The sequence below is a fragment of the Coloeus monedula genome (genome assembly GCF_965178545.1).
Source record: "Coloeus monedula genome assembly, chromosome: 6".
In the NCBI taxonomy this organism is placed as follows: domain Eukaryota; kingdom Metazoa; phylum Chordata; class Aves; order Passeriformes; family Corvidae; genus Coloeus; species Coloeus monedula.
In genome coordinates, this window is record NC_138786.1 from 27,951,182 (window position 1) to 27,977,438 (window position 26,257).

A 26,257-nucleotide genomic window follows, 5' to 3' on the forward strand; every position below is an offset into this window, starting at 1 on the left:
TCTATAACCAGGACAGTAAAGACCACAATAATCACTTTGCCACATGACCAATGAGTAACCCGAGTCCTAGAAAGAATGATCAAAAGCTTCCTTACATCATGTCCCTGAAAGTTTGGCGTCCCTTCCATGGTGTATCCCTCTCCTTTTGGGACAGGGGAGGTGCATCTCTAAGTTCCATCTGCAGAATAGAAAAGTGCTCCTTTAGCTGTTGGCATTGTGGTGCACATGTGCTTCACTTGGGCTTTGGACCTGTACCTGCCCACACACACCATCTCCAGGACCTCCTTGTACAGAGGCAGTGCTGATGGGGTAACTAAGATTACCCTGCATTGTGCGTGCCATGCATGAAGTCATCACGCTGGTTTAGTAAGTGATGGTGTTCTAAGGCTATTGTTTTCCCCAGTCCCTTATTTTGGTGCTTTTAGTTGCATCCTGTTTCTTAATGACTGAAAGTAATGGCCAGTGTAGTTCCTGAGTGACTAATGTATTTCTTATTGAGGTGTGTTGTGACCTGTTAACCAACGGAACACAAGTTCTGCTTTGAAATGTATGACTCTCTGGATTCACTGATTACCTAAGCAAGGTCTGAAACCTACTTGCTTTTGCCTTTTTTATGGTTTTCCTTTTGGTTTTTTATTAGAAGGAAGAACATTTCTCATAGCTGTTTTGAGGTAGGAGAAAAGATTGACTCATGCTAAAGATTTAGAGAGAGAGTTGATAGGAATTTAACATTAAAGTGGTGATGGTTTTTTCATATTCCAGCACATTCCAATTCCAATTGAATGAAATGGTTTGGTGGAGCTAGTTAGCATTTTAAAGTCAAAAATAATCTCATTTGTATAATGATTGGGAAATGTTCTAGTCCACAATTTGAGGCTGTTACTTGTTCCTTTTTTTTTTTCTTTTTTTTTGACAGCTAACCCTGCTTTATCTCTTAGTTCTTTTTAATGTGTCTTATAACTCTAAACCAAGAAACTGAATTTTCAACTCATATTCAGAAAATTAGCAACTGTATTGATTTTTATGAGTGGAGAATGAGATAATTTAAAGCCTGGGCTCAGGTAGATTTTTTTATTTTTGACTTAAATTTAGCAGAAACTCAAAAGAACTGTCAATGCCTTGAAGATACATTTAGTCTGAAAACAAAGATTTCAGAGGACTGCAAAAACTTGCTTCCAGCTATTCATGTCCTCCTTTACATAATTTCTGTGCATTTGACTCTGCTTGGTACCTCACAATGCTTTTATTGTCTCACTTCCTACTGCATATCATTTGCATAAATTTGTTGCTTATTACAATATATGGAATGTAATCTTTTTCTATTCCATTTATTATGAATGCAAGAGGCTTTCTGCAACTGAATTTCATTGGCATGTTGGGTTGAAAGAGGAAGCAAAAGAGATTGGAAGTTCATCTTTATTAGAAGGTCATCTTTTGCTCCTCATTTTAATAACCAAGAGTTGATAGTTGATTTCTCACCCCCTACCCCCCCCGCAAACTGAAGCTGTATCTGTACAAGTCCTACTTCATGACAGGGAATATTCCATGAGCACTGCAGCTAAGCTGTTAGTGCTAAACTGTAAAGAGTGGTTCCTGGTGCTGTTTGGCCTGGGATAGCTGGTACTTCTTGTAATGATTTGTAGGCACAGCCCAGGAACTGGCAGGGACCAAGAGCATTCCTGACTGGGTTTTCATGTGGCCACCCTGCTTTGGAGGCTGAGAGTACGTGATAGTCTGAACATGGGCTGTTCTGTGCCATGTGGGCTGGGCACGTTTAAATTGCTGGTGATGGGAACTGGCTGAAGAGTTGTTACCAGCAGGTGGGTTAGGGGTGGAGAGTTAATTACAGGGGCTGAAGTTTGTTGCATGCAGTTTGGCACCTTTGTTTTCATGGCTACGCTTCATACTGAGTATCAAGAAATCAAGAACAATTTTTTTTTTTTTTTTTTAAATATGTGGTCCACAAGATAACTAGCAGCATGCACACTGTAATGTTCTTCTGGGGCTGATACAGTTGGGAAAGAATCTGTAACTTTCTTGCAGTCAGACTGTGCTTAACAGGTTAATTTCTAAAAATGAGGAAAAATGATTCAGGGAGAGAAATTATTTGATAACAGAAATAGAGGAAACAATGGTACATCTAGAATAATATTGTAAAAATATGGTTTTAAAAATCCTTTTCAAGTCAGGCTTTGATTTTTTCAAAGTGATCGAGGGACTAATAAAAAAAAGAAGTGTTAGAAGTGAAATGTTTTAAATTGTACAGTTCACTGTGCTACTTTGACCTGTTTGGGCAGCTTTGATCAAAGCAAGCAGCCCTTTTTAAAAAATTTGCAGATACTGTGCCTTTCTTTTGCTTTGAGAGCAGTGTATTACAGATCTTGAACGTAAGAAACACCCAATGCTTCTGTGAAGTCATTACACTGAAAAGGAGAGAAGTCTGCACTGAATTCCCAGGGAGATGGATGATCATCTTAAACAGTGCAGCTCTCTGGAAATCACCTATCAACTTCAACATGGGGTCATTATTCAATACTCTTTTGAAAAAGAAGCAATATTCTCTAGGAACTGAATTTCTAGCTGAGGCAACTGTTCTCTACCTAAAAGAGAAGACAGTGCAAGTAGAAATATAGATTAATAGGTTGTCATATTTGAGAACATTCTGAGGTTTTATGTGAACCTGTCTTTTTCTGAATCAGTTAATCATAATAAGACACTTGTATTGAAAAAGAGGTAAGAGACATATTTAAAAATCTATTGATTTAACATAAGCTCAATACAATAAACTTATGTTAGGATAGAACTGACAATTAAGTTGCAATTATAAGTGACAAAATTTGTACCTCATTATAGACTATTGTACCAACAAGTTGAAAAGTATATGCAGAAGGGTGGCTAGTTACTTAAACCCTGCAAATGCATTAATGTCCTGCATTTCAATCCTTTGTAAATACATTTTCTGAACCACTAGTGCTCTGCCTCTGCCCATTGCTTGCTCATTTCTTGCCCATTTTAGTGTGCTGCATAGCATAAAATCTTAATTTGTAAAGGAATAAAATTTAATGCATCTTCAAGAGCTTTCAATGCTGAAGAAATGTCTTCATTCTGTCCCATTTTTCTGTATCACAACCTCTTCATGTGTTTTATTAGTTAGAGGGAAAAAAATGACAGTTTTCCTAGACAATCAAATGCATTCCTCTGAATATTTTTACAGCTTTTTTTTTTTTTTACCCCAGAAAACATCATGTCTGAAAGGGAAACTCCAGTATTTTCTTCACAGGCAGTGCCTTGCCATAATATTATTAATTTTTTTTTTTTTTGACAGCTTGCCAAAGGGTCTTTGTTCATCTTGGTAATATCAGTGATTTAGTTTATTACTGGGCTTGTAATGACACAGAAGTATGTGACCTTAATTGGGACATGGAGATTTCCTTGGTTCTGATGCCTGGGGCTTTTTTACTGATTTTTTAGAAGATCTCCGTGTTTAAATTTTTGAAAATGTATGATGTTATCTTTTGCTCTATAGGAGTATTGGGATAGTTGGGGTCTTCTGTATTTTACAAATACTTTTTACAGATGATGTGAATCATCTTGCTTTTTGCTTTATGCTTAGTTAAACAAAGTATAGTATGAACTATCGTACCGTCTTCACTGTATGCCTTGTCCAGTTTTTGGTGTGGTATGAAGTGAGTGGGGAAGAGAAGAACAGTGTAAAACAGTAGTTCTGTCCAGCCTAAGTAATTTTTGCCCCTAGGAGAGCCAAAATAAAGGACGCTGATACTCTGCAGCTTTCTTTTAATGTAGCATTTCTAGTTAGGTGAGCTGTGGCTGTGCATTGCAGCTTTGGCTGTTAATATGCAGCCCCCAGTCCCTGTAAGCTGGAAGTGAACAGAGCCCAGTGACCTTGCAAAAGAGCAGAAATAACAATTTACTGAACTGCTAGCCCTGTCAAACTTAACTCTTAATATATTGTTGAGAGTAGAATGCCAAAAGCTCTCTCTATGAACTCAATAGTCACCTTAAATTACCTCCTGTTGTTTGAAGTCTCCTGGAAACTGCTAAAACCATACAAATTTAGAAAGGACTTTTTTTCCAGAGGATCTCCAAACCATTTTTTATGTTATTTGTTTTTAAAGTTGTGGGACACACCATGGAAAACATTCTCTTTTTTTTTTTTACATTCAAAGAAACCAAACATAAATCTTTAACCTTGAAAGAATTTTTGAAGAGCTGAATCACAGTCAAAAAACTTGCATTTGGGTGATTCTTAATCTTCTCAATGTACATCAAAGTTATATCTGAATGCATGTAAGTGTGAAGATTTTTTCTTCACATCTTTTTTGTGGACATCAGCTACACTTTTAGTTCAGGCCAGTCAGGTAAATGTTTCAAGAGACAGGCATAAAATTAGTCCCACTGCTGTAAAGGAGTTTACTCAGTGGAAATGTCACTGTTCCCTGCTAATTGCAGAACGGGTGGAATAGATGACGTTTAAAGGTCCTTTTAATTCCAAGATATTCTATTCTAAGAATCATTAGGGTTGGAAAAGACCTCTAAAATCATTGAGTCCAACTGTTAATGTACACCACCTCGTTCATCACTAGGCCATGTCCCCAGATGCTACATCCACACATCTTTTGAACACTTCCAGGGCTGGTGACTCCACTACTTCCCTGAGCAACCTTTTCAGTGAAGAACCTTTTTCTAATATCCAATCCAAACCTTCCCTAGCATATCTTGAGGCTGTTTCTTCTCATCCTGTCCCTTGTTACCTGGGAGAAGAGGCTGATCCACACCTCACCACACCCTCCTTTCAGGTAGTTGTTCAGACAGGTAAGATTTCCCCTCAGCCTCCTTTTCTCCAGGCTAATCAACTTCAGCTTTCTCAGCCACTGATCATAAGACACATACTCCAGACTGTTCACGAGCTGCATTGCCCTTCTCTAGACCCACTCCAGCATCTCAAGGTTCTTGTAGAGAGGGGCCCAAAACTGCACACAGGGTTCAAGGTGTGACCCCACCAGTGCCAAGTACAGGGGCATGGTCACTGCCCTGGTCCTGCTGACCACATTATTGCTGATGCAGGCCAGATGCCATTGGCCATTTTGGCCACCTGGGCACATGCTGGCTCATGTTCAGCTGCTGTCAACCAGCACCCCCATGTCCTTTTCTGCTGGGTAGCTTTCCAGCCACTCTTCCCAAGCTTGTAGTGCTGCATGGGTTGGTTGTATAGGACCCAGCACTTCACCTTCTTGAAGTCACTTCATGCTGTTGACCTTGGTCCATCAATCCAGCCTGTCCGGATCCCTCTGCAGAGCCTTCCTGTCCTCCAGCAGATCAACAGTCCCACCCAGTTTAGTGTAATGTGTGAACTGGCTGAGGCTTTACTCAGTCCCTTCATCCAAGTCATTGAAGATACTAAGCAGGACTGGCCCCAGTACTGGGCCCTGGAAAACACCACTGGTGACCAGCTGGTTGTAACTCCATTGACTGCCACTCTCTGGGCCTGGCCATCCTGCCGGTTTTCTACCCAATGTATTGGGCACCCATAAATCCTGCAAATATTCTAAAAACTGTCCCTGTCAGAAGGCATGTGCTTTTATGTCTTTATTTTCAATAAGCAAGCAACTGAAATAAAAATCCCTCTGATGATTAAAACAGATACAGTCCTAAGTCTGTTGCCTGAAACTAGCAGGAATTTTTTTTTTCTTTCTGTGACACACAAAAGTAGAAGCACCTACTGTGTATTACTAATAAGCATCCTTTAAACCTTCTCATATCTCCAAATAGGGAGGCATAATTTCTTTTAAGTAAGAAACTTTTGCAGTAAAGTGCCAATACTTCCAGTTTGTGCAGTAATATCATAAATGTGGTTGTTTATAGATGACAAGAATTGCCTTATTAACAAAACATACTGCTAAAACTTGGTTACTATCCCAATTTATAAACAAAATATGTGTCTAGATTGTAGTCTAGAATCAGGTTACAGGTTCGTTCCAATAAGTCTCATCATTGCCATTGTAAAAAACTGAAATTTGAGGTACAGTTCAGACTGAGCACTAGTGAGTTCCATGAGCACTTGTGAAGTTTCCCCCAGATTAAATTCTGCCAAATACAGGAAATTTACCTTTAGAAGCATGATGCGAAGCATATTGGGTTCGAGTACCATAGAAATTCAGTCGTTGCTGATAGTTTTACAGATAGAATATGACTTGCAGAATTTCTGCTGGCATTTTAAAAGAATTATTGAGATATATAACTATTTTCAATGTCTTGTCATTGCTTTTGTTTAATTTTTACTTTCTTTTGGTCTCCTGTATGAAGGTGAAAAACTGAGCTTATTGCTAGGGAAGGATATTTTATAGGCTTAAGAATTGTTTTCCAGTGTTGAAATTTTAAGAGCTGGTGATCTAATAGCAAAAATATCAACTTGAGCTAGATGGCACGTGAAAAGAGAACACCCATTTCCAGCTGAAGGGGAAAAATAGCAGAAATCTGTCTTGATAGTGTCATTGTGCTGTCATTGTGCATTGTCTGAGTATTGCAAACAATTGTTAGCCCTTACCGAACCACTGAAAAATTTAAATCACTACTTTTTCCTTCTACCTCCTTGTAATAAAGTCAAGGAACAACCTTTTTTCCATCTCCATAAGTTATTTTCAGTGACACAGATGAGAATTGATATTTATACCTGCTGTCTTGTACAAAAAAAATTAGTAATTTTATGTTGTTTTTCTTTACTTTCCTTTCACATGGAAACACAGACATCCGCTAATGACCTGGGATCTTAGCCAAGAGCTAGCAGTGGCGGGAGAAAATGCAGGATATTTATAACTTCATTATAATCCATTATTTATTCCCTGCTCTCTTCATTGCAAGAGAGATATCTTTGAGTATTAAAAAAAAAAACAAAGAAAAGCAAACACTTAACAACTCTCACAGTATTTATTTTGCTCATTTTAAGAGGATATCAGTAAAACTGCTCTGCCTTTTTATTACTTTTTTTCAGTAGTCATTCAGGCACAGATAACGATGGTGTCACAATATTTAAAGTGACAATGTACATTATTTTTCTGGCAGGAAGTAATATCTGGGGCAGGGGAATGGGATGTCTAGAATATCTGGCCCAGGTGGAGTAAGGCACTGTGATTGCAGAGAATATTGTGTTGCTTCTTCTAGCTGTGACATTAACCTTTGCTAGACCTTTAGAAAAGCTGAAGATTTTCGCTTCCCCCGTGGTTCCATTATTGAATGGTCTGGCCCAGAACTCACTCAGGAAAAGTTTTCCTTCATGGGGTATTGCTGGCACTGGCCTAAATCATAGTGTTATTCTTCTGCTGTTGAAGACGCACAGCACAGAAATTAAATCTGTACCTCTGACATCCAACCCAGCAAACAGGATGGAGCAGCACTCAAACCCGCAGCCCCAGGTTCTTGGGACAGAGAAATGAAACCACTTAGTTGCTCCTCTGGTCATTAAGTGGTTTGTAGATAGTGTTGCAAGTTGTGTGTAGCTAGCTATTTGCTTCTAATCTTCTCCTTTCTTTCTCTAAGGATGCTTGCTGAAGTTTTTATCTAGCTTTAAAGACCCCAAAACCACAAAATGCCATGTGTTAATCCTAAAGTATTAATTAACAAAGCCAAAAATTGTGATGTGTTTTTCAGTGTAGAAAGCTTTATTATGACAAATATATCTGGACTGAGCTAAATCAATATTGATGTAGTGTCAAATGCTGTGGGGTTTGGATTATATGGCTGTTACATAAAAACTGCTCTTCTGTAAATCAGTGGTAACACAATAGGAATCCCTGTTGGAAAGGAAAAGAGATAAGAGAGGTATGTGGTTTTGTACAGGTAGATGAAAATACATGAGTTGATGTTTACAGTAGAATACCAGCAATTTTACAAGAAAGAAAAGAAAAAAAGAAGTAGAGAGTGGAGTTGTGCCTTTGGTGATGAAGCAGTTTAGAACTTTTAAAAGTTTAGGTTCTATCAGAACATTTATAAATTAGACTGGTGTGGTAAGCACAGATTTTTTCCTTTTTCAAAATGAGAGATTTTTTTAATGAGTGCATAAGGTATATTTTCATGATTGTATAATTCAGCGATAAAATGGTAGGAATGTAAAGCGACCACTCAGCCTAATCAGAATCCAATATTCTCCCTCCTGCTGCCTCCAGAAGAACAATAGGTTTGTCACATATTCTCTGTGACTTTTTCTAGTATTTTTATGGTTTCTCCTAAATACCTTAATCAAGCATGAACTTTTATGCTGTTAAATTTAGTGTGTGTGTGTGTATGTACATTACCACACAGAGCAGACAGTTCTTCCACTGGAAGAAATCACAGCTGATAAGATGAACAATGAAATCATTGTTGTCTCCCACAGGGAGAATTAAAGCACAGAGGGATTTAAGGACACACAGGAAGTCTGTTGGCAGAGCCAAGAGCAGAACTGTCTCTTGAGTTCTGGTGCAAAGGCCTCTGCCACGGGCCAAGCTTCTTGAGCTGGAGAGACGCCGTCCCTTTCACTGCCCTGCTTCCGGTTGGACTGGGAAAAAGAAACTGAAAAGGCAGGATAGAGAGAAGGAAAAGAAATAATCCTGGTTGTGAAGCTGTAGCCTCTTGTTAGGAGAGAAAAAACAGTCCCAAACTAACCAACCGATGCCTTCCCCCCTTCCGCTTTATCCCATTCAAACCAAGAAGTAATGTTGCTGAAGTAATCCAAATGTCACAGTAGAGGGTTCTGTGCAACTGAGCAGCATAATGTGCCTCCCTTTGCTTGTGCTTTCTCTGGCCATGTACAGAAAACCCTTCGGCTGACATTTGTTTAATATTCGTTAAGAGAAAACACGTGCAGGAAAAGCTTTGCATTATTGGAACAACCCTCTAGATTTGTTTTTGCATATTCCTTCCTTGCATTCTCTTTCAGCCTTTTTATTTAAATTAGTCTTGAGGGGTTTGTAAAGGTTATGGGATGAAGGCTTTCATTATTTTAGCAGGAATTTCTTAGTCCTGCATAATTCTATTTCATTAAGTATTTTTTTCACCTTAAATCTGAGTCTTGGATGCTACATTTGAGATGTAGCAGCAATTTAATTAAACACAATTTAGTTGTAACCCAAACAACAACAGCTCGAGGTGGGTGGAATTCTGGAAGGAAAACACACCAAATATGAGATGCAGCATATGTGTAGTTCATAGTGGAGACTGTGGTACTGCAGACACATAGGTACTGCAGCACTGAGCCTCTTCAGTTACTCAGACTGCCCTGACCTATTGGCTGAGAGTGATTTTGTTTGTATAGTAAATAGCAGCACCTTTTTTATACTAAGTTCATTTTGTAGCTGCATCTGCTGCAGTTGTCTTGGTACTCTGGAGCTTTCTATTATTTACTGATGAGGAAGTTTTCTGTTTTGTTTGCATGGCAAATCTTTAATGGAAGTCAGGCCACTGAGTTTTTACAACATTTATAAAGTCATTTGTTGGTTCTATGTTGAAAAGTAGCTGTTGGCTGCGTGTCTTGCTTCAGTTTCATCTTTTCCACTTTCATTAAACTGCGGTATTTTAAAGGCTGTTTTTAAACTGTGCTGTGCAAGAAAATAATTGTCTTTTGATTTTGGTCCTGGTTATTAGCTGTGGGAATTTACCTTAGTATTCTGACTTTAGCTTAATGTTTTACAGTAGAACTGAATTGCTTCTAGTGAGTTGTCAATGTTGATGCTTGTGGACTATGCCTGTAACAAGTAGCAATTTTATTTATTCAAAACTCCTTTCTTTATTCCTGAGGGTTTTTGCCTTACCAAATAAACTCTCTTGAAATTTCTGAGGTTCCTAAGCTTGGTTTAGTTTCCTAGTATTACTGTTATACATTGACCACTTCAGACATTGGCAAAAAAGAAAATAGGTACTGTACAAATAAGAATGATAAACTATTCTATTCTCTTGTTGCTCCTAAAAGTTGTATCTTCCTCCTTCTGCTTTCTCCTCCCTTTCCCTCTGCTTCAGTCAGAGTTGGTCCTTGTTTGTTCATTGTTCTCAAAGCAAAATGCAAGTATTATTTTCCAGAAATTACTTAGGGAAAAAAAGCCCCAAGTGCCAGAAAATGCTTATTTATTAATATTGATCCTTTACATTTGCAAACTTGGCATTACATGCTGTCCCTGGAAGTTTACTGGATTTTTTTTTTTTAGGTGACTCTGAGATTTGGCTTGAGTGACTTGCAAAAACATTCAGTTTCCCAAATTATTAAGCCCCAAGGCATAACAAACAATTTGCTGTCATTTAAAACAATTGCTTTTTCTTTCTTCTTGCAATACAGGTTCTGATTAGATTAAGAAAGGAAAGTTTTATGCTCAGGAGATTTATATTGCCGAAACTTCATTTCTAACAGAATGACCCCATTATCTCCAAAATTAAAGCATTTATTAGTCTTAAGAGGGACACAATCAGAGAATAAAGAGAGCCCATTCCACTTAAAATGTAAAATATGTGTTTGTTGTCATCAGCAGTCCTAGTTGTGCATCTGTTCAATGCATAGTAATTCAAAGAAAAGTCAAAGGTACTGATACTAACTGAGCCTCATGTTATAAAGTCAGTAGCATTAGTTTGAATCTCATGCATTAGAGAAGAGTTTAATTATCTCCAACCTTTTGGAGGAACAAAAGAAAATCTGACAGTCAACACACTTGTGTCTGTCTGTGTGTGTGTGTCACGGAGAGATTATGGATTCAAGGGATTATCCACAGGCCATTGGTTTTATAATAACTGAGAAGTCAAAGAATATAAAAGAAAGAAGTCTTCATGATATGCACAGGCAATTGGGAGAAATAGAATATGCTAAAACTTTTGTTTCAAAAACAAATAGGCATTTTTAAAAAGAAGAATTTGAAAACAAAAGGCTTCACGCTTTTTAACATCCAAGCAAAAATTTCAATGTAAACTAAAGTCCCAAATCATTACTGTTCGTAAAAAAAACACTGAAAATTCTTTCACTTATGGTAAGTAACTGGATATGCTCCATGCCATATTTTACTTCCTAGCAGTAGAACAAAATATATTCCAGAACAAAATATAGTCATCTGTCTGCTAATGCATATTTATACACAGACATGCAGGTCTAATGTGATAAAATGTGATATAATCTCAGGCTAATAAATAAGGTATTTTTCAGTATCTTGAAAATTCATTATTTAAGAAAGATGTAAAAAACTCACTATAGATTTTGACTTTTAATCTAGCAAAGGAGAGCTGAGAGAAGATTTCTGATGGTGCTGTCCAAATGGGAAAGGATCCGAACAGATTACTGCTCGCCTCTTATAAATCTCCTGGTAGTGAAAAAGATCGTTATGCTTATTACCCACTAACCTAATTACAAAATATGTTTCCAATTTTTAAAACAGATGAGTTTTATTATTTTAGTATTGTGAAACTCGCTTTTTAAAGGTTCATGCAATGCGGGGAAGAAATGTCTTCTGTCACTTGGTTATCACTGTTTCTTTGGACAGGTGGTATCCTTCTCTGAAATCTCCTCAACTCCTCCAATTTTTTTATCTTTTGGCAAGACAAGGTGCATTTCCAATTAATATTCGTGATATATCATTTTTTAAATGGTCTATGTAAAAAGGTTAAAATTCTCAAGCTCTCTTGAAAAAGCAACCCAAAATCATATCTCAGTTTGTTCTGTTTTATTGAATTTTGTTTTCTTTTGAATTGAGTAATAAATCCTGATTTTCTTGTCAGAGTAATCTGATACTAACTGCAATTTCTTGGTGTGGATTTACTTTGTGTTCCATGCTGACTTCAGTTTATTCTTCATGATTTTTGATTTTGAAACAAGTTTGAGAGGTTATTTGCACAGTGGCACGTTCATTTAACCTGTAATACATCTTATTTCAAAGAAAATAAATAGTCAGTCTTTCTGGTCTTCAGTTTTAAATAGTATTAACTCAATGGTGATGATTGGACAGTTTTCTTAATGCTCTCTCATAACCTTTTCCAGAAAGGTATGGGTTTTTTCCACTGTTAGCACCGTTGACAAGTAATAAATTGTAGAATATTTCACAGATCACCATGGGATATGGACCACATACAGCTGGGCAAGTGCAGGGAAAGGACACAGCAAAGCCAGTTAGGGCTTTGTTGAAAGACTCATTCTTGCATGGAGCAAAGTGAACAGTGCCAATCACGCAGAGCAGCCATGCAGGGAAGACATCGTTGTCTCAGCCAAGTGGTGTGTTCCCTGCAGGATGCCATATCCAACCCATGTTCTTTGAAAAACCTCATCTTCCTGAAGTTTCATTTCAAATGTGAGGCTTGGAAGAATCCCAGAAGAATCTTCTTTTCCCTGCCACCCACACCTCATGATCAACAAAATCTGTGATTTAATCTGTTATATTATGAAATATGTTAGTACATATGCCCAGAATGATTAATTAGAGGTCTTTTTGTATAATCTGCAACTGTTATTGCTGATGGGTATTTGGACTAATGCCTCTGATATTAGAAAAAGCTTTGATTTCAATTACTCTCCTTCATTTTTAAACAAGTGATAAATTCACTGCTGTGCTTCACTTCTCCATTTTTTCTGCAGTACACTAAAACAGAGACTTTTATGACTAAATTGAGACTATATTCAATTAAATTAATTGTAATTTATCCTCACCAAAGGAGAAAGAGTAATTTACCAGAAAGAACAAAAACAAAGCAGTACATATCAGCATTTAATAGCAGTTCAGTAAATAATTTTTTGAAATGCTGAGGCATTACCATCCAAGGGTTATGTCACTGTTTTCAGAGTATCCAGTTTTGCTTGTATTGTATGTCTTCTCTCAAGGCCTAATCCAAAAAGGTCTGATTTGAAACATATTTGAATTAAAATGTCTGAATAGCCATGTGTATTTAATACAGAGTAAATGTAACAGCTTTAACTGAGACTTTGGAGTTAGAGGCTCTTCTTTCAGAGAGTCCAAGGTACTCTTGGAGAGAGGGCGTGCCCAATAATTTGCACAGTTGGGTGAAATTGCCATAGGTATTCTAAAATCACAAGGAGTTTTATGAACACTGATGAGAACATTCCACGATTTTCTACTAATGGATAGCATTATTCCTAATTTATCTATAGGAAGATTGAACCATCAAAATGTTAAATGAGTTGCACGATGTCATACAAAAGTTTCAACAACAAAGCTAGAAGTAAAATGCTGTTCTAAAATACCAGCTTCAGTGTCCAGATGACATTGTTTAGTGTTGCTATCCTGAAAGCTTGCCCTGTGTGAAGATTTCATTTTATTATATTTAGCTCAGTTACTAACTCTGAAAGATCTGTGAACCTTCAGAAAGGAGGACAGCTCTTAATGAGGAGACTATCACGGAATCTAGATAATTCTCTAGGCTGCATTTATCCCATGTGAAGTATCGGTTTCTAAACTGATATGGAGGCATCCAGCTGGTTTCAGTACAATGAGCCATGCAAAATTCCTGAATTTATTCAATGTTGATATTCTGAAATGGGCACAGTATTGCCTTGCTCCCCTTACTTTAAGATAATTAATCCTGTAATTTCTTAGTCCTTTATACTGCTTGACTCCAGTCCTGTCAATCTTCAGATCTAGTTCTTGCCATCTTGAATTTAGGTCAGATTCATTCCTCCTGCCCCTCATGTTCGCAGCTACTGATTTCATTGAGGTGCTCACACAGGAGGAACTTTCTCCTTTCAGCTTAAGTGTCCTGTCTTAGAGATGTCCTTCAAGTTTTACATGCTAGCCAGGTAGGGAAGAGATCCTAGTGGTGCCTCTACTGAGGGAAAGTTCAGTGTTCACAGGAGAATTCACATGAGAATAACTTTGCCTGGACCCTGAGCCCTTTTAACCTCTGTGCAGGGTTTCTACTTGCCTGATAGGCCAGCTTGCTGCTCACAAGCAAATGTGTGTGTGCTCAGAAGCACCCCTGCCCTGAATCCCTTGACTGTCAGCTTGAACTCTGCTCTCAGTTAATATTCCATACCTTAATACTCCTCACCTTAAACATTCCTTGATGAGTTTTACACAGCCCTGCAGACCCCACTCAAATATCCCAAGTTCTCCTGTTTCATTTTTTCCCCCCAGCTTGTTGGCTATGAAGCTCCACTTCAGTTTTTTAATGGCCTCCAGTAGTGACTGGAGGGTTTGTCTCTATCTTTTTTTTTAATCCCTTGTCTATTACATTTGAATCCCTGTGTTTTATTCATGGCTTTCTTTGTATGCTTTGAATGGAAAAGTTTCTTGAGCTGATAATCCTAGTGAAGCAGATGCTCTGACATGCCACATATCCTTACAAATACAGACAGGGTAGTCAAATTTTGCCAAATAGGAATGATTTTGATTCTTCAGCTGGAAATTAGCATCTTATCCTAGCTTGAGTTGAAATATGATCTAAAAATTAAAGTCTCAGGAGAGGATTTTCAATCTGTTTTCTGAGCAGTTTAGGTAAAGTAATAGCTATGAATTTTTGTTTGGTTGGTTTTTTACTATTGGTTTTTGTATCAGTTTTAGTACATTTATCTGCCCATTGGAGAAGCAATTGACCTGGCAGTTGATGAGATTTCTCAGCAGTGAAACACTGAAATCCTGTGCATCTGTCCCTATATACTAGCCAGCTTTCTGTGTTAACAGCAAAAGCATTAATGCTTGTACCATCTCTTTTGCAAGGCCAAAGTATGCAGAGGGGTTGGCAGCCTGCCCACTGAACCTTTTGATCCACAATACACTTCCTGGCAAACATTACTAGGTGTCCTTTCAGCTGGTCTGGGGCAAGGCTTTGATGTCCTGAAAATGTGGTCTCAATGTGGGTCACCTGTGGATCCAAACAAAAAGGAGCAGGGAAAGTAGAAGGAATGACTCTTCAGATCTTGCTGTATGGGTAGTTTGGTGGTGTTGGCCCAACTTTAGGAGCCACAGTAGGACCAGTGCAAGCTTTGGAAGTCCTGAGAGGCTGATACTCATTGGTGGTAACAGGTCCTGGCCCTGTAATATCATGAGCAGAAAAAGGCACGTCCCTGTGTGTTTGGTGTGAAGAGAAGATAAAGCATGAAGCCTTTGGTGGTGTCACTTACTGACCACGTGGGTCAGATAGAAATACTGCTTGAGTGAAATCTGCATGCAGGTTAGACTTTGCTGTGCTTCTGACCTGTATTTTCAATGCCAAACTAATGTCATTGCATTAAAGAGCCTTGATCATGCCTTTCTGTCAAATTTATGATGAGAACTGTAAAACCTTGGGGTAGGGAAGATCCTCAAGAATTCACATAGTCTGAATATGAAACAAGAGATAGCAGGCAGGGAAGCATTTAGACACTACTGCTCCTTGTCAGCACTACGCTTGGCATACCATTGTCTTAAGGAAGCTCTAACAATGAATGCTGAGCACTTAACATTGAGTCTGAGAAATCTGGAAGACACATGTGAAGATCCTTGTTCCCATGGAGTTATAAAAGGAGCAAGCTCTGCAAGTAATGCAGTGTGTTTACAGGGAGACATATTGATCATGGACTGTTTTATTTCTCTTGGTCTTTTCAGGTGTTCCAGGACCTTGGCACTTCTGTGTTGTCTGGTGCATTTAAAGGATACAACATCTGCCTCTTTGCATATGGACAGACAGGTTCAGGAAAAACGTACACAATGATGGGAACACCTGTGAGTTACACCATTCATTTTAAACTTAGGGTTGAGGGCAGGATATCTAGCAAAAACATCGCTTTATTTTTAAACTGTAGTGTGATGCTTGTAGAGCTGAATGCTTGTACATGTTTTGCTTGGTATTTAAATCTATAAAATGAGAGCTTATACATTTAGATGAAAAACAGAGTATCAGGTGAAAATACTAGAAAGCATGGTGTAATTTAAATATTTATTATTAGGTAATCTTCTTCTTGCTACATATGAATCTTACCACAAAGAGGACAAAAAAAAAAAAAAAAAATCAATATGCCGGAATAGTTCTGGGTTTTAGAAACTGTAGCTCAAGATAATACAAAGTACTCATTCCTATGAGATATTTTGGCAGTCTGAACTATGCTGAAATTAAGTTATTTTCACAAATAAAACTGGATACAATTCACAATAATAGTTTTGTAACAGGCTTGATTATTTGCTTAGAATATTTGACCTGTGGAAAGTAATACTTCCAGTTTTGATGTGCATTTGAATGGAGTTTACAGAAGCTGTTACATTTTAAGATTGTCTACGAGCCATCACCTAAAGTGCATTTTAGTCTTGCTACTCAGATTGATGGAGTCAGTTGATGATTTCCGGTGTTTTGCTGCAACACAAGGCAATTCGATTTTTATCCATGAATATTCTTAGCTGTTGGTGAAACATGCTGCTAAAAAGGAAAAAAAAACCCCAAAATAGTTTGCTTAAGTGGACCAGTATTTTCTACATCCATGGGATTCAATTTTTAAGGTGAAATAAGGGCAAAATGTGTTTAAACCCCAAAGATAAGAGGCCTGTTCTAACATAGTTTGTTCTTTTGACAGGAGTTTGGATTTTTAAAATTTTGTTTTCTCAATATACATCAACAATATTTAGTAGGATTTAGTTACATTATTACCAGACTGTCTATTAATTTTATGTGAAATCAAGCTTTATGCCGTGAAAGCCTGAAGAATTTTTGTTAAACTTTGGGTTAATAGATGGCAAACTAGGATATTTGTATTACCCTATTTTGAAAATATCTTAGCAATTCAGAATGGCCACGACTTGAAGTTATCGTTATTTTCAAGGAAATTTCTGGATATTGTGTTTCTAAGTGATTTCTTGCTTAAAAAATAATTTCTTTCTCCAGTGCAATACTGCTTTGTTCTGATCTTTAATAACACATATTCACTGTGATACAGTGTTCCAGTGTTTGGTATAAACTGAACTTTTCTCCATGGTGGTCCACTTGATGAACCTGGATTTTCTTCTCTTAACTCCATTTCAAGGGTGCCTTCTAAAAAAAGCCTTTCATGCTATTCAGCAAGCAGAATCCACCTAAGCCCTGGTGTCTTTCCCAGGGTGTGTTGGCACTGCAGTCACTGTAGTGTTAGCCATCATATCTTAAGAAGGGTTCATCACACAAAATCACACTGTACTTCAGTGCTGCGTAGACGGTTTGGGCAAAATTTAAACCACCTAGTGTGGGTATTGTTAGCAGCCCCATATCCTGTTCTCTCTGAGAGACAAAATTTATAAATCTAGAATATAGAGCTGTTCCAAGGCTCCTCTCTGATGCCATAGCATGAAGAAATAGAAGTAGAATAAGGAGAAACCAAAAATATTTATGACCAATCAAGCTAGTTTCAGTGTTGGCCTGGCTTCATCTAGACTGCAACACCTCTGACTTAGACATGTCCAGTACCTTTACATCAAACAGCTTTTGAATTTAACCCAAGCCTCTAAGCTTCTCACCAATGCTGTGTACATTGCTCTAAAATTACTTTTGGTATAAATAGCCATGCTGTTCTGAACTACACTCCATGGCTATACTTTGTGTTGTAATCCATCATACAGTCATTTCTGCACTGTAATTCTGTCTGTGACTTTTAACTTAGCTTTTGTTTAAAAATAGGTTTTGCAAGTGTTAGAAAATACATTATTTAATTTTTTTTCTGTTTATTATTTGAAGGCATCCATTGGGCTGACACCTCGTATATGTGAGGTATTTTTTTTTCTTCACTTACATTTGTTTAAGCAGTTAGCTTTTCTTAATGTATTTTAAATTTACATAAACTTTTGGTTTGTGAAGGGCCTCTTTTCAAGGAAGGATGATTACACAGACCAGACAGCATCATGCAGGGTAAAGGTCAGGTAAGTGTGTCACTGTTTTGGACAACAATATGAAAACTTTTAACAATGTATTCCTGTGATTAAACAAAGTAAAGACTAGTTTATTTTGTTTCTGTTTCCTTAGATGATAGTAGTTTTGGAGCGAGGGGGAAAACATGGAGGAATTATGAGAAAGTATTGGGTTTAGTTTTCCATCTAAGTACTGTTCTTTGGATGCTGTCTGTTCACCTTTGTATAAACAGCTGAAATAAGAATGCAGTGAAAATTTACTTCCTTTGTTTAACTCCTAAATTTGACCCATAATCCTACATTCCGGTCTTATTAATTTACATTCCAGTCTTATTCATTGTTCCCTTCTAATAAAGCATTATGTTTGGAAATCTGGGGATTTGAGCCCACTAGTGTGAAAAATCTATGTAAGAGTTGGTTAGATTGTCTAAATATATATGTATTTATATATTATATACATATATAAATATGTTTCTCATTTTGGTTTGTTTTTGACTGAGTGCATGTAGCTTTCCTTTTACTTTCTTTTCAGTTTTCTTGAAATCTATAATGAGCGTGTCCGAGACTTGTTAAAACAGTCAGACCGAAAGAAGCCTTACACACTTCGAGTTCGAGAACACCCTGAAACAGGACCATATGTGCAAGGTGAGAGTGGGCTTCACAATTAGCATCAGAACTGTGAGTAAATGTATATCAGGTGTGTATGTATCTTTGCATGTATTCCTGCAATGGTCGTAATTGCTTCTGCTCTTCAAGGGTTACTTTTCTCAAATTTTTTCCTTGTTATATGATCACCTGTAGTACACTGAAAGCTTTGCCCCTGTTATTCTACTGGCTGGATATCCTGCATTGTTTGCCATTCCAGCCATAGGTCATATGGGAGCCATATTATTCTGCTTTTTTTTATTTTAAAGAAATACTAACTTAATCAAGAAATCTACCTACATTAGCTCTAAGTGGGTTCTCCAGACCAGCCTAAGGTCCCTTCCATACCTCAGCAGCAGAATATACACAAAAAAAAAAAAAAAAAAGTAGATAAATTCAACTGATGTTACAGGGCAGGCCATGAGAAGCAATGAGAAATCTCACCCAAGTGAGAACCTAATAAGCTTGATTATCCTTCCTTACACTGAAAAAGTACAGAATGGCTAGTATCAGTGTGTTAGATGACTAAGAACATCCCAGCCTTCTAAATTCATAGAATCATAGAATTACAGAATCATAGAGTATCCTGAGTCAAAGGGATCCACAAGAGTCATTGAAGTTCAACTCCTGTCCCTGCACAGGACTATCCCCAAGAGTCACACCATGTGCCTGAGAGGGTTGTCCAAACACTTCTTGAAATTTGACAGATTTGTAGCTGTGACCACCTCTCTGGGGAGCCTGCCCAACCACCCTGTGGGTGAAGAACCTTTTCCTAATATCCAACATAAATCTCCCCTGACACAGCTCTGTGCTGTTCCCTCGGGTTCTGTCACTGGTCACCAGAGTGAAGGTCAGTGTCTGCCCCTCCTCTTCCTCTCACAAGGAAGCTGTAGCCTGCAATGAGGTCTTCCCTCAGTCTCCTCCAAGCTGAACAGACCAAGTGACCTCAGCCACTCCTCATATGGCGTCCCCTCCAGACCCTTCACCGTCTTTGTAGCCCTCCTTTGGAAGCTCTCTAACAGTTTTGTATCCTTCTTATATTGTGGCATTCAAAACTTGTAACAGCAGCATCTTAGGTGGCTTTGTGTTTTCTAGTGAATCAAAGCTTTCAAAACATGTGACAGGGAACAGATGAAAATGAAAACATATTTTTTCCCATTTCAGTTGTCTTTCTTACTTCAGTTCTTACCTTCTCACTGTTTTTCTACTTCCAGTTTATTTTCAGTTTTGATAGGTGCTTTCACCTCAGGGTCTCATACAGCTTTGAATTGCAGTTTGGCCTTTGGTATTTTGGAAATTGAGTGGCTCCTGGTGTAAAGTTTGCTGGCTACGTTGCTGTGTATCTGACCAGCAGCTGACAAAAGTCACATCTCAAAATCAGTGCTCCAGTGTAAAATCATACCAAGTAGCTTTATGGTGGAGATCAGAAGGAAGAGTGTTTTCCAAACTGAGTGTTTGTTTAGAAAGCAAATGCATACATTTCCTTTTCATCTTGCCTTATATCTAAGGACAGAATTCCAGAGTAGCCTCTGGTATCATTGACTCTGCAACTGCTTGGCTGGCCACCAAGTGGGTAGTAACACCTAGGGAGTACGGACTTAGTACACAAAATGCATATCACATACGATTTTATGGATCCTGTCACATCATAGCAAATACTGATTTGTCCTGGTTTCTAAATAGAGTTATTGTCTCTGTTTGTTTAGTGAATTTCTCTTGTTCTCCCTGGTTCACTTTTCTCCCTGTTTTTCTTTATTACGGCATTACACATACCATGGTTATCCTCCCTTCAGAGATTAAAGCAAGATGTGACAATAGATAGAGTGACTTGACTGTGGGATTGGATGGAGCCTGACTGAATGGAACCCAGATTCCTTGGACACCTGCTGTATTGGTCACAGTACATCTAACAACCAATGGTTGTTAGCAATTCCTCCTCTCAAAATTTGAAATCGGCACTTGCAAAATGTTGAGTTTTCATGGTCCTGTACACAAGGGCCTATCAGACATTCTGGTTGTTTCAGCTGTGCTTTCCCTGAGCATCAGCATCCTGTTTTAGGGAGACTTGGAAAACAGATGAATTGATGGTCTCATTAGTATGGCAAACATAATTCTTTGAAAAGCAGATTCACAGACATTCGGCTTTGAGGGTTTTCCAAGATTCTCTTTCTACCTGCTTGTTATTGGAGAACTTCATTGTTGATGGAGTACAGATACTAATTATTTTCTTTTAGCAGCTGCTCATTCACCACACAAGAAAAGGTCTTTAAACTGCTTCCTTCCTTGGCAATTTCCATCCCTTTTCTCAGACCTTATATCTCCAGTGATTCCTTGGCTACATATAATGGAGTTTCCCTGTTTTAAAGAAAATAAACTTATAGCTTCTGCCAATGGGCTGGCTAGCCTTTTGTCACTGTTTTGTCTTCATCTGGAACCTTCCAGGCCAATTCTGTCACTTCTTTTTCAATTCTGTTGTGGCTTTTGTTGTTGTTGTTGTGGGGTTTGTTGGGGGGAGGTTGTTTGTTTGTTTGTTTGTTTTTACTGTGCTTTTTTTATTTACCTATTTTGAATAAGGATTTTATACTTGGACGCAACTGAAGTTTTTGAGTGTAACAGTTTTATGATAGAGTTCTGAAATATGCCATTAAAGTTGCCAGTTGATTAGATTTTGTAAACTAAGAGGAAAAGATAATGGCAAAAGATTAACATAAATGATATTTGCCACTTTTGGCCACGGTTGTAAATTCAGTTTGAATAATTTATTTTAGATGATTCACTCCCTCTGTGTTACGACAGCCTCAAAAAATAATTGTGTTAATGCCTGTAAGAAAAATTTTATTTTCAATGGTAAGTGTGATTCACATTTTTAGAAAAAAACTGATCACATGCATGAAAAGTGAAGTAATTTCTCTGCTGAAGACATCATGGGGTGTAATTAGATGTTGTTGTGAGACCATGTGAACAGAAGTAATTTCAGGCTGATGAGTCAGTGGCTTAGGGCAACAGATGACAGGTCTTTTGAGACGTGTATACAAATATATATGAATCAATTTGCCTGTGTGGTTTGTGCAATTGCGAACTGTGACAGTTTGCTTTACTTGGGACAGCCCTGGTGTCTGTTGAGGAGAGGGACTAATAAAGTGTGATGGAACTGCATTCATTAGCTCACATCAAAAATAAGCAGCAGTGACTTGAATGCAAGTAACAAGTATAGGCAGCTGGATTTTAATAAGATCAAATTCAAGAAAGCCTCTTGTGAAGAGGTTCACAGCACTGGTACAAAATGCCCTTCTCAACTGCACTAATGTATTGCTGCAATCAAAAATTGCTGAGCTCTGTAATGAGGGTTTTCTACATGCTGAAGTGGTCTTTGGCAGTTTTATATGTAGTCTCTCTGTGCAGGATCAGAGTACAAGAATAATATTTCCAGTAGCTAGACAGCTGAAATAAAAATTTTCAGCAAGTTTACTAGAAGGAGAACTTGTTTTGTGTTTCACTTCCAGGCAATTTACTGTATGGCAGAAATTAAATTGGTGAACATCAGCAAAGCTCAGAAATCTTCCATCGTTTTCCATAGATCAGGCAAGTTAAGGACTAGCATCTGGATTTGTATCATGCTTCATGCAAGCAATCAGCATTTTTAAGGTTTGCTTTCACCAGGAGCTCCTCAGTGTACCACTAGTTTTAGTTTTGTGTTTGGTATCAGTGACATCCAGAGTACAGTTAGCTGTGGATGAAGAACAGAGAGAGGGGAAAATCAGAAAACTTAATCCCTTTAAGGACACTTAGTTGCTCTGGGTAATGCATTTTCCATTTGCAAGTCCAGTCGGAAAGCCCCAGCTCTGGACACTAAGTATCTTAAAAGTTTTCCAGCCCATCGTTTTTCACATAAAGGCTGAGAGATTGTAGCCTTTAACATGCTGAAAGTGTTTCAGTGCTTTGGATTGGAATCGTTTCAAACTTCTCCCTCACAGATGGTTGCACTGTTAAGGAATCAGCCTCTCTTAAATCAGGAAATGATGCAATCTATTTTATTACTCTGAGACAGATTTCTGGGGGACATCCTTTCTTACTCCAAGGCAGATTTCTAGACAAGCAAGTGGTTTTGATATTTCTATGGGACTTGAAAATGACCTTTCTTTTTCTGGCAGCCAACAGAACACTTCGTCATTTCTTTTCAAGCAACATTTAAAATATTTCATTAACCTTCTTAAAAGGCTAACTGTTTTAAACTCTCTGCTAGATTCACAATTCCAGTGCTTAGGGAAATGTAGGCAGGTAAGAATTTCTTCCATGCCTCCTTTTTATAATGGGACTTTTATTCAGTTAAGTAAGACCTGAAAAAGGGGTCTGGGAAAACAGTGTATGATAATTTCCATATTCTGAGCTTTGAAGATCCCAGTGCTGCTGGAAAAATAATGGGCCTCTTTCTCAAATGGAAAATGTGATGGCTTCTGGAATTAATGTATTGTAAAGAGACACTAGAGAGCAGAGCAGAAGAAATACTCGTTTGAAAATCATTCTATACTTTTTGTGTGTGCAAGTATTCATGCACGCACACTGCGGTTAGGGGTTTTTTTTAAGTGTGGGTGATCCGAAAATCTGGTTTTTTCTTTATGTGTATCAGTTGTTAAAGGATTAAAGTAAATTCCCTTCTTTGGCTTAGGTTTTGCTTTGCTTTCATTTAAAGTTAAGCAAACTGTTATCATGAAAGGATAGACTCTAACAATATCAGAAGTACCCATTTCAGTCTTGTTGAAGTTCATATTAATCTTGACTTACATTCTAGGAATAGATAAATTATTTGATCCAAATAAATCAAAAATTTTTTTCAGTACTTTACCCACACTTTCGTGGTCTGTAGTAAAACAAGCCAAACCTAAATCTGTGGAGGGAGAGGAAGTTGCCCCGGATTCCAGCTGTGAGATAAAACGTTCTGCATTGGCATGTTTTGCTATGGTATGACAAAGACTAGCTTCACAACTAGATGTTTTTTAAGAAGCCACTGCAGTACAAATGATAAATAATCCTCGGTGATGAGGCATATTAAACTAGATTTATGGGAAATACAAGCCTGTTGAGGATAATTCCGTACGTGCACTGGAATTTGCATTTTGCCAGAAGCTGTCAGTGCCACAGCGCAGCAGCACACCGCCCTCCACTGGGCCCCACTTAGTCATGACCACCCCTCCAGCACAGCAGGCTTTGAATGTGGTATTGCTTTTGTTTCTTTAGGGGGCTTTCCCCTCCTTAAAAAAAAATCAAATTTAAAAAACAAAAAAGTAAAAACCAACCAAAAACAAACTGAAAGGAGAAGACAAGAAAAGGCCAGGTGGTTCATATCATTATTTGGGGAGATCCTTCAAAAAGCCCTCTGAGGAGAAAAGTGCATGAAGAGTCCCAAGTGCAGGCTACAACCTAGTTAAGTAAGTGGTAAATATTCACAGGGTTTGGTTCCTAATTCTGTTAGTTGCATGAGCAGAGCCATCATCCAGAGGCAATGGCCAAAATCTTCTTTATAGGATCTATACCCAAGTAGTAGCAGTGACATAGCTGAAAATTTATTATGGAGTTATACTGGTTTTTAAGTACCATTGTTGTGCAGATGGAAAAGTTCTGCTCTTTGAAGGTATGAGGCTTTTTTTTTATATTAATGTTACTGCATTGGAAGGATGAACTAGGATTTTTTACTTAATTTTTTAAAAAATGAAATAGTTGTGTTTTTTAATAAAATTTACTCTACTTGAGAGACTACTTGTATAATAGACTGTCATCTCAGCAGACCATCTTTATTCTCCTGATGTTGGGTAAATTGTTGGATAAACTGAATGAAACTTCCTGAGAAAGCTAAGTCTTTAACTCTTCTTGAATCTTTGGCAGGTTTGACTCAGCATTTAGTTACAGACTACAAGCAAGTTGTAAAACTTCTAGAGGAAGGAATAGCTAAAAGGTATTTTATATAACAAACCATCTCCATCTGCATTTAACACTTCTTCACTGTGTTGATTTCTTTGATGTTTATTTTATTGAATCTGTTGCCAGTGCTTTGTCATGACAGGGTGTCAGATTTGGTGATCCTGCACATGACATACACCTAAGATGTTACCTATCCTCATATTGTCCACAGCAAGAGCTACAAGCACTCATGAAGTTGCTTCTTCAAAACTGATCCCATGCTGACTTACCCACAACATTCTACCATCTGTCTGTGATAAAAAATGCAAGCCAAGAAAACGTTTTTTCTGTAAACAGACACCTGTTTTTCCCCTTCAATTGCTCATGATACTTTAGGCTGGATAGCTTTCAACTCACTTGGTCATGTAATTAAATGATTTTAAACTGCTGAAAATAAAATGTATATTTATTTATTTTCTAAAAGTACTTGGTTTACAATTATTTGGTTTTATTTCTATAAGTTCCTAGTCCAAATTGTATGTTTGCTGTCAGAGAACTGTGGGATTTGGAACGCTGGTGAAGCCAATGATTTTGGCTCTTGTTAGTTAAGACACTTTTTGACAAGAAGCAGTGAATATCTTTACAGGTGCCATTACAGTAATGGAAAAGAGTTATATTTGAAAGGATCCTCCAAACCCTAATCACAGTTTCAAAACTGATATTAAGTCTTATCATAAGAGTAGTCAAGGTTTTAGAATAACGGTAAATAAAAACTAAGCTGAACTACCACACAAATCCCCTTAGAATGTACATCAGGATTAAGTTTTGCTGTTTCTGCTTGTAGCAATTAATAGATGCAGCTTTATGGTAAAAAGACTATTTCAGTACAACAAAATTCCAGGTGAATACATGGGTTACATGGGTTGTGAGTAATTGAGATGTGAACTTGCTCTGTACTTTGTGTATTGTTGGAGGTGAGGAGTACTATCACTTCCTCCTCCAGATCTTGGGGCACTTTCTTTTTCTCTTTTACTTTATAAACTTCAGTGCTGTTCCCTTATGTTCTCTGCCCACTGTAGGGCTGTTTTCTGTCTTCTGCCCTTTACCTAATTGTTTGTCTTCCTCCTCCAACATCTGGAGACTAGTTCATGTTCTCCTGCTACCTCAGCTTTGGCTTGCTTATAACCATGGCGTGCTCAGCTGCCTGTAGCTTTTGGCAGTGGCCACTCACATGACTGGAGGAGGTGTAGGAAGCAGAGAACACCAGGGAGGAGAGTCCTGGCTTTGACCTCATGCCCTGGGCACTCAGCAGCATACACACAGCTGCAGCTTTCTGCTCTCCAGTGCAACTGGTCTCTGCAGTACTCTGGCAGCTGGGCGTGTAGCAAAAGCATGGTACCACAGTCCTTTTCTGCACTACTAGAGTTACCTACTGTTGTTGAGGGTAGGCTTGGAAAAACTGATAATAAAGGCTGCACATGTAGCTAATACTCCAGGTAAGCTCAAAGGGGAAAAACCTGTGTCCTAGCTTTTGCCCTAGACAAAATCCTGCTTTCTTTGAGTTTTTCTAACCGAAACAACAATAAAGTAAGTAGAATTTCCAAAAAGTTTGCATTACAGAGGCAGTGGGAGGGTCCTGCTGCTCCTCCTTCTGTGACCAGTTCCTTCTTGCCAGAGTGCACTGGGTCAGAGCTCGAGAGCCGTATGACCAGTCTGTCCATGTAATAGAGTCACGCAAGTGCCACACAGGGAATTACAGTATTTATTTAGTACTCTCATGGGTAGACCTGTTAGTCTCACTGGACTCCTCTGGCTTTGTAGAAGAGCTGTATCAGCATAAAGGAACCCCAGAAGTGGTGTATGAAAGTTTTTGAACCCCTTGGAAATGCCAAGGGTTAAAAATG

At 38.1% G+C, this 26,257-nt stretch overlaps 1 protein-coding gene across 1 annotated transcript in view; it reads left to right on the forward strand.

The window, feature by feature from the left end:
* STARD9 (StAR related lipid transfer domain containing 9) overlaps nt 1–26,257 on the forward strand; it is a gene marked incomplete at its 5' end in the record, with an annotated part of 99,635 nt that overhangs the window by 25,616 nt on the left and 47,762 nt on the right. The window contains 5 exons of the mRNA XM_082282933.1: nt 15,555–15,671; nt 17,644–17,676; nt 17,764–17,825; nt 18,346–18,458; nt 24,339–24,408. Coding sequence (XP_082139059.1) covers nt 15,555–15,671; nt 17,644–17,676; nt 17,764–17,825; nt 18,346–18,458; nt 24,339–24,408 — 395 coding nt within the window. The remainder of the gene's footprint in view (nt 1–15,554; nt 15,672–17,643; nt 17,677–17,763; nt 17,826–18,345; nt 18,459–24,338; nt 24,409–26,257) is intronic.